The following is a 13,475-nucleotide window of genomic DNA, read 5'->3' as shown; positions in this document are numbered from 1 at the left end:
CAATAGATCCCTGGGACCAATCCTAGTATATGTCCTTGTTTAAGGGAACAATCTTAAAATAGATCCTTTGGTTCCTTTCAATTACAAAACAAGTTTCGCAATTCTACTTCCTTAAAATCATGTAACTAAACATAGTTTGCTAGGCATGGAACCAATCCAAAGTTCAACACACTAAACTAGTAACGAATTACCAAATAGTGTTATGTCGTAATTACGAAGTTCAAGAGATAAACGTTATACTTCGTAATCCAATATATCAAAGTTGTATGAAATAATTAGTATATACTTCCTTGACACTTTGATCATAATGTAATGATCATGTCACCGATACTAGAGATATATTATATAAATATAATTTCGTATGTTATGTTTTCAATATAAACGACGTAAAAGTAACGTAAATAGAAATGGAAAAAAGTCAAGTTACTAACTTAGAACATAAGGATGGGGTGTACGTCGAAGTCGATACATCTTCAGATTCTTCAGTGTAACACGAGTTTGTCTCATCATTTCTAATATTCTCAATCAAACCTAACGAAGTTGACTCTAGTAATCTAATTAAGCAGTTTCGAGTTTCGAGTTTCGGAGATAAAATTCGATGACCAAACTTGTCATACCAATGCTTGGTGGGTTCAGCGGAGCAGTACTCTAACAAAGAATGAGTTCCACGGGATTTTGTTATCGAATTGTTTTGTCGCCTAGTAAAAAAAATAAATTATATAACAAAACACACTTGAGCAGCTGAGATTCACTTTCTCAAGTCGAAAATTATTTCTATGCGTCTAATCTTAAGTCACTAAGTATGTACTCAACCTTATCTTATAGTGGGATATACCCTTATTCAGTCAGACACTTATTGGTTTTGAATAAGATAGAGTGTTAAAATACTCAATCTTATAGCCCTTGTTCTTAGTAATCCGTAAAGAAAACACGCAAAAGAAACTTTTTATATCAATATACACATAGTTAATTATCTAGAATTTTCATTTAGCAACACTATAACTAAAAATTGAATTCATAAGATACGAATTTTAACGAAAACGCTGAAAAGCATCACTGTTTTAATAGTGTGCTTAAGACTTAAATTTTTGAGAAGTCGGTACTTGTTCGTGTATGTTCCCAAATGTTAAATTTTCGAATGAGATAGAATGTTAAAACACTTAATCTCATAGCCCTTGCTCTTAGAGTAGTCCGTAAAGAAAACACGCGAAAAAACTTTTTATATATTGTATGTATAGTTAATTATGTAGAATTTTCATTAGCAACACTATAAGTAAGAGTATGCTGATTTAGGTAGATCGAATTACTCCAAAATTCTGTTAAATCGCAATGAGTTAGACCGAGATTTATCATCACGTCTGAATACCAAAAACTGGGAATCCCTACCCGATCTTGACCAAATGTACCCACTATAGATACCTAGCGAGATGGCGCCGTATTGAAAAATACTAAAATTTGGATAACTAATAAGGGCCAAATCTGGGACAATCAATCCAGATCTTTGATCGTTTCTCTCTTCACCCGTCACCAATCCCGATAATAGATTCAATCCTTTTCCACCGTTCAGATTGTGCCACATTTTATCCCAAATTTAGTCCCAGCTGTGGCAAGGTCGCCCATATTAGCTGATAGGCCCGAGCGGCCCAACCTTGTCCAGACGAGAATAATCAGATAAGAATGGAATAGACAATGAGACAAAATAGTCCGTGATGATGGTTCCTGAACAAAAGGGCAGTTTCTGTAGTTAAAGTACATTAGGAGGGCATACCTATAACACATTTTCTCGTAAAGGGACCACCACACCTCGCCTTCCCTTGTACACCACCTCAACGTTCGTTCTTATGTAATTTAATACTAATTTTTTATTTATTAAATCAATTTTTTTTCTTCGGTCTCTCTCCTCCAAAAATCCGCTCTCATTGTCTACAACGAAAATCTCATTCATCATCATTCTTGTTGATCAAACTAATTCGTTCAACAAATTTCAATCAGAAATCTTTTTACTATTCATTCAGCATTCTCAATCACAGCTACCAATTTCATTGAAAAATTGATCTGATCATGTTTTATCCAATCGATTTGTGAGTTCCCTTCTGTTCATCCCCAATTCTTTTGATTTTTTTCTGTTTTTTTAATTGATTCAGCTTAGTTTTTCAGGGTTCAATTATAGCTGTTATTATTATGTTTTAGTTAAGTTTGTAGCATTACTGCTCTAATGCAGCAGCTTAAATTGTTGATATGTTTCTTGAGGGTTAAATCTGTAAAATTATTATTATTGTTGTTTATTTTTTCGTAGAATTTTGATCACTGTTTATATGATGATACTGTATAAAGATTGTATGGATAATTTTTAAATTATTAAGTACTTCGATTCTTGTTGTTGAAAAGAATGTTTTGATTATTGTGATTTTTTTGTTTTATATTTAGGGCTAATTTGTAGAGGATATTATCTTTTGATTTCTAGCAGTATTCTAGAATCTGATTCATGACTTGGTTTCTTCACGAAGAAATATGATATTAAGCATATGATGGGGGTACTTACTGGTAAAACATGTTTTCTTGGTTTGTATGATTCTAAGAAGTTGATGGTTAAGAGGATAAACCACTGCATAAGCGAATTATATCGAAATTAGAGTTACTATTTGGAACTATTGACTGTGTTTCGAAATTGAACGGATGTTTCTTCTTATTTAGTGTTTTAGATTCCTATTTTGGGTTGCTTTCGTATTTATACACGATGTTTTTGTAAATTTAACTCAGTATGCAGTGTTTTTAACTTTTAATGTTCTCTATGCTACAAGAAAATCCATAAAGTTATTTTGTTCGTGACCTTTTATTTTATTCGCTCCGAGTGGGTGATTTTTCTGTAGTTCTAAATTCTGATTTGGTAGTTTAAGTAAGTTAAAACTTTCACTCACTCTCCTTTATGTATTTATTATACTTACAGGTCAGTAAACCCAGCTTTTGATAGCTGGGACCCAAGATGAGTCGAGAAGGCACCTGTTATGTTTGGGATTTTCTTCGGACTAAGCTGAACATCTTGCTTATAGGAGCTCTTCTAGAGCTATTGCAGATTCCAATAACTCGTTGTAGATGATATTAGTTGGTTGCAGCTTATAGAGGCTGCTGAAGCATGTCGAGCAGCGTCTCTGTGACGCTTAATCACTCTTACTATGAAACGTGGACTTCCCACTTTATTCTTCATATTTACAGTATACTCTGCGTACAAGCAAGTGATAGGCGTTACATTGCCAGTATAAAGGCTCCCATCTGGAGGTTGTTAGAAGTTCATTGATACAAACACAATCTTGTGACGAGTACAATTGTTAGAATAATGGAGAGGTGAGTTATTTTTATTGAATTTCTCATATTATTTTATTACCATCATGTTCCACTTAAACTCTCTGTAGTGATTGTTGTTTTGTTGCGCATGGTTTCAGATATAAAATTTTGCAAGAGCTTGGTGATGGAACATGTGGAAGTGTATATAAAGCACTAAACTTTGAAACAAATGAGATTGTAAGTGAAGCATTTCCTGCTTTAAGAACTCGCTTTATGGTTTAGGAAGTTCTTTTCTCCGATGAGTTTGATGTAGGACTGTAATCCGTGAACATTAGGCCTCACAGGGTTAAACAGAGTAGAAATAAGAATGTATTGATCATCTCTCCTCTGGATTAATGAAATAGAAGAAATTGGTTTTGTACTTCTCAGTTGAATTCACTTTTCTGTGTTTTTTTTTTCAAATTTGGATGTGTTGTTAGTGCTCACTTCATACGAATAAAAAGCAGTCTTGGATTGTCTTGGATTTGGAGTTGGAATATGATACTTTTTCCTGTTGTCTAGTTCCCTAGACAAATACCTCAATTTAAAGGATATTGCAATGTGTTGCCCTTGCATTCGTTCCTCTTTTCCTGCGGTCTCATTTGTACCTTTAGAATTAGAAAACTGGTTTTGTGATCTGTAATAACCAGAAAATTTTGTTCGTCAATAATGATAGGTTGCGATCAAGAAAATGAAGAGAAAATTTTACTTTTGGGAGGAATGTATGAATCTACGTGAAGTAAAGGTATGTTCAAGGTCTTGTTTTATATGCATCACCTTTTGTTTTTTGTTATCTTGAAAATGATTGATATCACCTTGTTGTTTCTCATTAATATAGTGCAGAAGATCATTGTTAACATGCTAATTGATTTTTGAGCTTGACTTCTAAGTTCTAAGCCTGGATCTGAATTCTATTTTGCAGTCCCTGCGTAAGTTAAATCACCCTAATATTGTCAAGCTGAAGGAGATTGTTCAAGAAAACAATGAGCTTTTCTTCATCTTTGAGTACATGGTGAGCATTGGAGTTCTCTACTAATATAAGTCCTTAACAATAACGTAGCGCACTTACAGTCCTATATTTATGCTATATATGATTCTACTACTAAATTTATTTTTATGTTTGTGACTGGAGCATAATTCCTACTTATCATGATGGGTTGCTTGTATTCCAATAGTTTATGCTACTCATACATTGAAATGGCAGTATGCCCCGTTGGTTCCGGAAATATGAGTGTCATCGGGTTTCCCGTTTCCGGAAAACAGATTTATGTGACACTTTAACAAGCTATCTTTTAGTGGTAAGGAGGCCTACTATTCCGGAAAACAGATTTATGTGACACTTTAACAAGCTATCTTTTAGTGGTAATGGAGGCCTACTATTCCGGAAAACAAATTTATGTGACACTTTAACAAGGTATCTTTTAGTGGTAACGGAGGCCTATATGCCCTACCTCAAAGGATATAAAACCTTTAGCTTTGCCAAGGCCACTTTAGTCCCTGTGTTGTCATGCTTTTTTAGCAAGGGGGGCGTCTGCAAGAGGCCATGTCTCCTTGCCCTGTGTCTGTTGTGACGTTTCACTATGTGATTGATGAAATTAGTGGGACAGATAACATAAAAGTAGTTGTCAATGGTATCGGGCAGCATGTGGGACCTAGCCCACTCTACAATTGATAAATACAAGTCTGAAGTAGTTTGAAGCTATCTCTGAACCTCATTAACATTTCTAAATTGCAAAAACTGTTATTTGTATCACCGATATGGATAGTCGTCCAATGTGGGCAGGACCGGCAGGTGGGTCCAATTATGATTTGACACGTGTCATATGCATTTACCATTAAGTAAAATATATCAAACAATGTTTGCAATGGTTCAATATTTGCCCAATTTTCTACATTTTGATTCCTTCGAACAAATCTATGGAAAGCATGTTTTGAGATAGTATTACTTGAATGTTACATGTCAAATCATGAATGGTTTCCACATGCCCATACTGACAAAGACCAACACCAATTTGTTTTTCAAAAGTTACGTTTTCTCAAATCGTGGGTGTTCAAGTTACAGTCATTGATGTAATTTGCAGTGGTTCCAAATTGGATTTGGTTAAGGTGCTCAATAGTTTGAGGCAAAGGTGCTCAATAGTTAGAGGCTTATAGCCTCTTCTAAACTATTGTCAAACTCATGCAGACCTGACATCAAATTAATCCATAATTGTGGCTAATCAGATTCAAACATGAGTCTTGGCTGTATTACCAAGGCCACTGTTATGTACATTCATTATGTATATTTTGGGACTTGAGAGGCTCAGAATTAGACTACAAGGCGTGGTATTTGAGCCTTATTTCAAGTGGCTAAATTTTTAAATATTATACTTGAGACGATCACCTATTGATTTGCATCACAGTATTTTTTATGGTTTTAAAGCATGATATTGTCCGTTGCGTTCCTAATGATACATCAATATAATTCTATTTTTTAGCGATCTTTGACAAACGTTTGTTTTTTGCTTCATTTTGAATATGTCGCAGGAATATAATTTATACCAGATAACAAGAGCACGTCAAAGTCCTTTCTCTGAGGCAGAGATTCGTAATCTTATGTCTCAGGTGTTGCAAGGACTCTCCCATATGCATAAAAATGGATATTTTCATCGGGATCTCAAACCTGGTATTAACATGCTGCTATCTCTGTACTATCTTTCCTTTGTTTGGCTTTTGCTTGCTGTAAACAACATTATTAATGAAAAAAATCGTTGTGCCTTCTAGAGAATTTGCTGGTGACAAATGACATCATAAAAATTGCTGACTTTGGATTGTCTAGAGAAGTAACATCAGGGCCTCCTTATACTGACTATGTGTCAACACGCTGGTGACCCTCTATCTTTTGCATCATTGTAGTAGTTCTTCTTCGGCCGTCAATTCTATATTCAAACAAGTCACAGTATCTATATGTAATGTGTAGTTTTCCAGCATTGTGTTATAATTGTCTGCATTTTTTGTCAAGGTACCGAGCACCGGAAGTCTTGTTGCAGTCTTCATCATACACTCCTGCAATTGGTAATGATATATTTTACTTACCTGTTAATTAGGTATTTTTTTCTGAAATTGTTCTGTTAGACTCAAATGTTACCTTTCATTGTTCTTACATCTGGAAGTCATTCTAATAGAAGGAAATGGTTGAAGGACAATTACTAAAATGTGCTTGAAGGACGTGCACTTTCTTCCCGTGGGTTGAAGGACAGATTAGCAACATAGACTTCAAAGGCTTAAGAGTATTGATCATTGTATAATTCATGTATACCTGTGTCCTAGAAGCAGTATACCTGTCATTGAAACTAAAACTGAAAAGATGTGTCCTTAAACCCAAACAGAAAAATAGGAGCCGTCATTTTCCACATGGAGACAAGGTACAAGGGTGCATTCACTTTTGTTTGGCTTTAAGGGAACCGTCTTTTTTGTTTTGGTTGAAAGTTCAACCTCCACAAAATATATATATCCTCTAGGACACAGGTGAGTCATTATCTTCAAGGAAAACAATATATACTCTCTAAGCTAAATTTTCATGAGAAAAACAATGATTGTAGTTTCTCGTCCAGCCCAAACAGAAAAAGTGCATTCTCGTCGAACTGATTTCACTTCGTTGTTTGTCCTTCAGAGAGATGGTCCCATTGTTGCTAGTAAAGTTTTGCACATTTTCAGTTCACTTCAGACAGTTTCTTTAAAGAAGGGAGAAGGGACATCCATATGTTTTCTTTTCCTTTTCTGCCAAGGACAAAACAATATGCTATCATTCCCCTCCATATATCCCACCCATCTATTCGGTCTGAAAGTTAAGCAACACATACACCTTGGCCTCTTTCTCTAATAACTTGGTTTTAAGTCTATTTGAGCCTTTCATTGTTCCCTCGCCGATGTATTTGATTTTCCGTTTTTCTGTGCTCATTAGAAATCACCATGTGATTTGTGATCCGTCGTTTTTAACTTTGTAATCATCCAAAGTCAAGGTTGCATAGACATGATACTTATAAAATGTCTAATTTGTGAGAGAAGGGTAAAGCGTTGAGTACTTGATAACAGTTCGGAGATGATGAGTATTAATAGTCTAGTTCTACATGGTATTAGCTAAACTCCAGGCTCTAACCATTTGTACGAGTATTCATTGTTCAAAGTCAGCAGTTGTTAATTGATTAATTTATTTTTGCCTTATAAATGAATTACTTGGTCAAATTTCTTCAGATATGTGGGCGATTGGCGCAATTTTGGCTGAGCTTTTCACAATGAACCCCATTTTCCCAGGGGAAAGGTAAATTTGAGCATCTTAAAACAAGTCCATTCCCTAACAGGATAGTGTCAAAGTGTCATTGAATAATTGAATATTTCTATATACATGCATGATAGTGAACATTTGCGCAGCTTTCTTTGCAGTGGCATCTTTCTTTGGATGGCCATAGTTAGAAAGGATTTTAAGAGCATTACTTTGCTAGTCAAGAAATATGGTCACCACCATGTCATCCATTGTCAGTGAAATTCATAAATTTACACTTAGTCGTTAAGAATAAAGTGGCCTACTGGAAGATCAAAACAATTTTTTGCTTTTATCTCTAGACTTAGATTTGGAAAATTCACCATTCTCCTTGTTAAGAAATTATGACTATACTCTCTTCCGGACTTGGTCAAGCACTTAGGAACAGTTGTATTTCCAATCCTGATGACTAGCTTCTTTTGAACAGTGAAACAGATCAAATTTACAAGATATGCAGTGTTTTCGGTACTCCTGACTGGGGTATGTTGCGTGAAGGAATGAACCTTTCACGGTTGAATAATATTAGCTTTCCCGAGGTGCTTTCCATTCTGTTTATCTTTTCCCCTTTTTCTTTGTTCTCTTCTGGATCCATAATGTTTAGGGCATTACTCATTAGTTTCTGATCGATTGCCATTTACCCTCTTGTGTAGATTGCTCCTGCTAATCTCTCAATTATTATTCCAAATGCTAGCTCTGAAGCATTAGATTTAATCAGGGTAGGTGATGATTGTAGTATTGTGCTATATAAGTGCAAAGCTACAAAACTTATATTCTAATTTGAATAGTTATTGTAGAAAATGAACTTGTGTGGTGTGTGCTTTGATATTATAGTATTTTATTGTAGCAATTGTGCTCTTGGGACTCTCTTAAGAGACCTACTGCGGAACAGGCACTACAACATCCCTTTTTCAATGTAATGTATTTCTCCATTTTGTTTCATATCTTTTCTTTTCCATTTTTAATTAATATTAGTCGCTTTACTGACTTTTTTACATTTGAATAGGTTGGAGTTTTGGTTCCTCGTCCGCTATTGGATCCTCCCAGGCACACAAGTTAGTTTCTTAGTACATTAATTCAAATACTGCTTATGGTTCAGTTTACATCAGACATATCTCATATTTTCATTTCTTTTTCTTCTTATTTTCAATATTTTGGTAATTATTTTTCATAAAAATGTTCCTTTCTTTTGTTTTCATCGCTTCAGGAGGACCAAAGCTTGAGTTGAGTCTATGGGACTTTGGTACTGAACCAGATGACTGCTTTCTTGGCTTGACATTGGCAGTAAAGCCTAGTGTTTCAAACTTAGGTAAAATATTTCCGTATTGGTTATTTCTTAGTTGTGCTGCCAGGAATCCTCTGGGGTTTTTCTGGTGTAAGTTACGAGCAAATAAATCCTCTGGGGTTTCTGGTGTAAGTTACGAGCAAACAAACCTTGATTGTCCGTGAACCGTCAGCCTGCTCTACTTAGTTAGTCAGATGATCAGTTTTCACTTTCCAATACTGAAGGCACAAAGAGGTGAAAATGATTTTTTTTTCTCTGAACTAAAGCCTATAACACATTTTCTGTAATGGAGGCAATCTCTACCTACACATACCCACGGGAAAAACAAAAATTGGCTCGACCTACGCACATCATCTATATGCGAAAATCCTCTAAAACACCATAAAATAACTTTGCATATCATCCAAATTATCTCAATGATACAGTAACTAACCTTCATTATAACAACCACTCAGAAATATACGTAATTAACAAAGCACCTTTCTCCTAACTGTGATTGGGGTTACTCAAATGTCAAAAGCCATATTAGCACACACGCATACGTACTTCATCATATAAATACTTCTTCTACTAAAGCTGCAGACTGCAGTCACAGTTCGAAATCCAAGATTGCTGATGTGGACCTTTTTGTTGAGTTTCCAATCCCTTTTTTGTGTACGAATAATCGAGCCTCGGCAACTTCTTCTAGTTTATCAGATGCAGACATTGTGGTATCTTTTGTGCTGGTTGTTGGAACACGCGCATTTCTAAACTGACACCCTTGTTTTCTTAAAACTTCAAGCTGCCCTTTTGTTATACTTACATTTTTACTGGGCTGTTAGCAGAATTCTGCGATCAATTTGGATCTTTAACCATGTCTAACTTAAGGATGGTATCACTCACATTACTTTGCTCCATCTGCAGATATGGTCCATCAGGTCTCATCCCTAGATGCAAGAGAAGAGGTATGTTGTGGATAAGTGCAGAAAACATATCTGGTTTTGTGGTAGTTAGTTGAAAAAGTACCACATTCTGAATTGTCATTTTTTCAATGCAGAATCTATTGTTCTCCTCTGGTTTTCATAATCCCTCAGACCAGTCAGGTAAGATTACATGCTTTATCCCTGATACATTAACGACTAAGGTAAAATTTAGATTAGGTTGCTCTTTCATAAGAAGTATGGATATATTCTGAGATGCCAAACTTGATGTCATGAGAATAATTGAATTTAGAGGCAGTATGTTCAAGCGACTCAAATTTCTTTTTCAGGGTGGTGGCCTCTGCATTCTTCCAATGAAAATAGAAATGATTTGTCACTTGGCTCTTCTTTCCCTTCTTCATATATGGTGAACAGGTATGAATTACCAAAAACTCCCTGCTTTTCCTTATCTGTGTTTGTTTCTTCTTCAGTATCATTTCGTCTTTCAGCTTCAAAGTTAAATCAAGAGCACTTGTCAAGTACCCTTTTCTCAGTATTTATGAACCTTAAAATCCATTCTTGGCGTAAAATTGTTAAGACCCAGTTGACCTGCCAGAAACACCTATACCAACTGTCTGGTGAGATGTACATGAACAACTAAGAACATGTACGTTTATGGCCCTTAGCTAAGTACTATGCATGTACGTATCAAATGTACATTTCTTGATATATTGTACTTTGGCCAACTTTGTGTGCTCATTCTTTCACTCTTGCAGTCAAGTTTCATATCCCGCAATTGGGTTTCCTCAATCTGGAGGTGGATTCGACATATCATTTCTGCAACATAGTAACATGCTTGACAGACAACTGATGGCTTTCTCCTCGCCGTGCGAAGCTCGTTTCTTTCAGTAATTTGCTGATCCTTGTATAGTTATTATACATTACAACAAATCTACTATATACTTACAAAAAGAGCAGTCTAAGTATTGAGATTACCTGTGAATCGCTGTTTAGTGATCATGGTCCTGCCTTTTTGTTATACCTCTATTCCCTGCTGGTATCTTCTCAAGGAAATTCATATTTTTCCCAGTAGAAGAGTTCAAAACTAATATTGAGCCTCTTGGGTATATGTATTGCTGCAATACTACATTGCTCATCTCTGTCAGATTATTTTGAATAAAACTGTTGTCCTTTTCTTTCTTCTTTTTCTGGCAAGTAGTAATTACCAATTAGGATGTAAAGGAAGTCATTTACTGTGAGCTAGATAGGCACCTTTGGACTTGGGAGTCAAATATACAATGATGTTTACTGGGAGTCTGTATATCTGTACCTAATTGAAAACCTTAATATGTGCAGTCCAGTTTTGTTTTGTTTGATTGATTTTTGAGGGGTGTAATTCTTCCTCTTGTTCTGTATCCGGTCGGTTTTGTTAAAGGGTATCGCCTTTTGATTTATAGTGATTTTCTTGATTGATCCAGCAATTAAATAGGTGTTGGTAAGTGTCTGTTCAAAAGTGTGGATGTCCACATCTGCAGCTGGTTTCTATAATACAGAGGATAAATTTTCTGCAATAACATCATGTTTCTTACCATGCTTTTACTATTCAACTATTTGGACACCAAAATAGTACCATAACCCAGATTAGTTGAAAATTAAGCATGGATGACAATCCTGATTGGGATCCTTGGATAGCGTCGTGCATGCTTTCTATGCTTTTACTTCAGATCCTTCTTGGTCTGGACTGTATTGTTTGGATCCGAACTACATTTTAGCCCCTCCTTTCTATGGACCCTATCCTCCCCTCCCTCGTTAATTTTTCTTTCTGTGCTTTTTGTTATTGGGATCTTTTGAGCAGTTTTCTCTCCCTTGAGTATGACTCCCTCTTGTGGTGCTTTCTTCCCCAATTATTTGACTTTAGCTGTAACCATGAATCATGATAAGAGCGATCAGCATAAGCAGCCAACTGGATCTTTAGATAGAATTTGTGTGCTTCTGCTTAAAACTACAAAAAAAAAAAGAAAAAAAAAAAAAAAAATTTGTAGTCTATCTGTAGTAGTTGTCTAGATTTCTGTCTGCCTTGTAATTGAGTTCGCTTCTATGGTTAGTCTTAATTTTTAAGTGACGTTAGAAGGCTAGTCTATTTTCGGTAATACATCTCTATCAATGAAAATAAAACTACCTCTGACGTCCTTCCTATCCAGCCCTTGGGTTTTGGCCGTCAGGACTCAACTTGCAGCGGCAAATGAATCTTTAACTGGTTGGAAATATATGTATGTTTTTGCTGAACAATCTTGTCATTGACTGATTGTGTCCATATTCTACTAAAACTTACTTGTACGCCATGAATCTTTAAACAGTGGCGTACGTGGGTACACAGATAGAAGCGGTCCAAGCGGTATATACATTTACAGTGTTCTTTTTCAATCCTTGTGACCTGAGCTGCCCTAATGTCCGTTCGCTTTGTTGTAATTGCGAGTTGGATCGGTGGACTCCACGAGTGATGAGCACTTTCAATTTTTGAAGCTTCTCAGCGTGTTTACGTTTGAAGTTGTAACACCATGTACCGACTTGAGTCCATTTGCATCTAACAAGGCAAACACAATTTGGTTGGTAAAGGCCAAAACGGCCGCCATGGAATTTGTCATTTTTCTCTTAGTGGGATGGTGGAGAAAGATTGCGATCCGTGTTTACGTATTCATCCACAACCGAACTGATATTTTTATAATGTTGCGGGTCTCCAAGTGTCTGCTCTTAATCACTCCCAGAGTGAAGTAGGCGAAATGGCCATGCTTTTCTTCTCAATGTTTTTTATTTTCTACGTACAAAATATGTGTGATACTTAAATCATGAGAACTTTGTTTTTCAGCCAATCAACTAGAATGCTAGAATTTTTTTGCCCTTGAGGCATTAGTGTAATCCCTTTGGGGGACAAACGCTATTTGAAATCGGGTTCTTTTACACAAATCATTTTAATACACAAAACATGAACTGGATTGAAATCTTTAATGGTGTTTTTCTCCCCTCTTTTTCTAGACAAAGAGGCGAACCTCAAATATTGATACTGTTGAGATCTTTGTGGGCAGTTTTTCTCCCCACTTGACTGATGACTCTCCCTCTTGTGGTGCTCTCTTGCCTGCAGCTTGTTTGATTTTTGGTGCAAGATTCTTTCCTCCCTAATTTTCAACAGTGACTTTAACTACAACCATGAATTTATGATAAGAGGAACTATCATGAGCACTCAACCAGTAGATCTTTGAGATAGAATTTATGTGCTTGTGGTTTAAAACTAACAAACTGCCTATCAGTATCTGTGTACACATATATCTCACTATCAGACACGTGTATATAAAAAGGTACGTGGAAAGCATGCAGGCCAAAACATCAAAACATGATGCATCACGAAACACCTAATAAACCCCGAGGAGTTACTTTATCTCATCCCCAAAAGAGGAGCTAAGATCAACGGTGGAGAGAAAGTTAGCTGACACGGACTGACAGGGGCAGAAGACACTTGTCTGACACGAGCAGACCCCTCAACTACCCGCATTAAACACTCTGAGCAGTGTACGTGTCGACCAACCTGTGGAACGAGCGAGGATGCCTCTGCGGGATCAAGGGGCAAACGCAGACCTCCGCGTGATGGACGCAGGGACACAAGAAGATAAGGTTCCAA

The 13,475-nt window shown here is 36.2% G+C and overlaps 1 protein-coding gene across 1 annotated transcript; it reads left to right on the top strand.

Moving 5' to 3' along the window:
* Positions 1 to 1,859: 1,859 nt before the first annotated feature.
* Positions 1,860 to 11,271, top strand: LOC113282891 (cyclin-dependent kinase F-3-like). The gene is made up of 18 exons (XM_026531991.1): positions 1,860 to 2,081; positions 2,948 to 3,342; positions 3,441 to 3,519; positions 3,998 to 4,066; positions 4,244 to 4,333; positions 5,848 to 5,986; positions 6,085 to 6,187; positions 6,323 to 6,375; positions 7,555 to 7,621; positions 8,049 to 8,157; positions 8,272 to 8,337; positions 8,466 to 8,534; positions 8,625 to 8,673; positions 8,826 to 8,927; positions 9,807 to 9,847; positions 9,940 to 9,985; positions 10,153 to 10,237; positions 10,579 to 11,271. The coding sequence occupies exons 2-18, from the start codon at positions 3,335 to 3,337 to the stop codon at positions 10,712 to 10,714; spliced, it is 1,311 nt and encodes a 436-aa protein (XP_026387776.1). The 5' UTR covers positions 1,860 to 2,081; positions 2,948 to 3,334; the 3' UTR covers positions 10,715 to 11,271.
* The last annotated feature ends 2,204 nt before the right edge of the window (positions 11,272 to 13,475 follow it).

This window comes from Papaver somniferum, chromosome 5, assembly GCF_003573695.1.
Source record: "Papaver somniferum cultivar HN1 chromosome 5, ASM357369v1, whole genome shotgun sequence".
Taxonomy (NCBI): Eukaryota; Viridiplantae; Streptophyta; class Magnoliopsida; order Ranunculales; family Papaveraceae; genus Papaver; species Papaver somniferum.
The sequence above is the reverse complement of the archived record's forward strand: the minus strand, read 5'-3'. Positions and strand labels throughout refer to the sequence as shown.

Coding starts and splice junctions, on each gene's coding strand:
- LOC113282891 (XM_026531991.1), top strand. Junction 3,520..3,997: donor ACTTTGAAACAAATGAGATT/GTAAGTGAAGCA, acceptor CAATAATGATAG/GTTGCGATCAAGAAAATGAA. Junction 8,535..8,624: donor TACAACATCCCTTTTTCAAT/GTAATGTATTTC, acceptor ACATTTGAATAG/GTTGGAGTTTTGGTTCCTCG.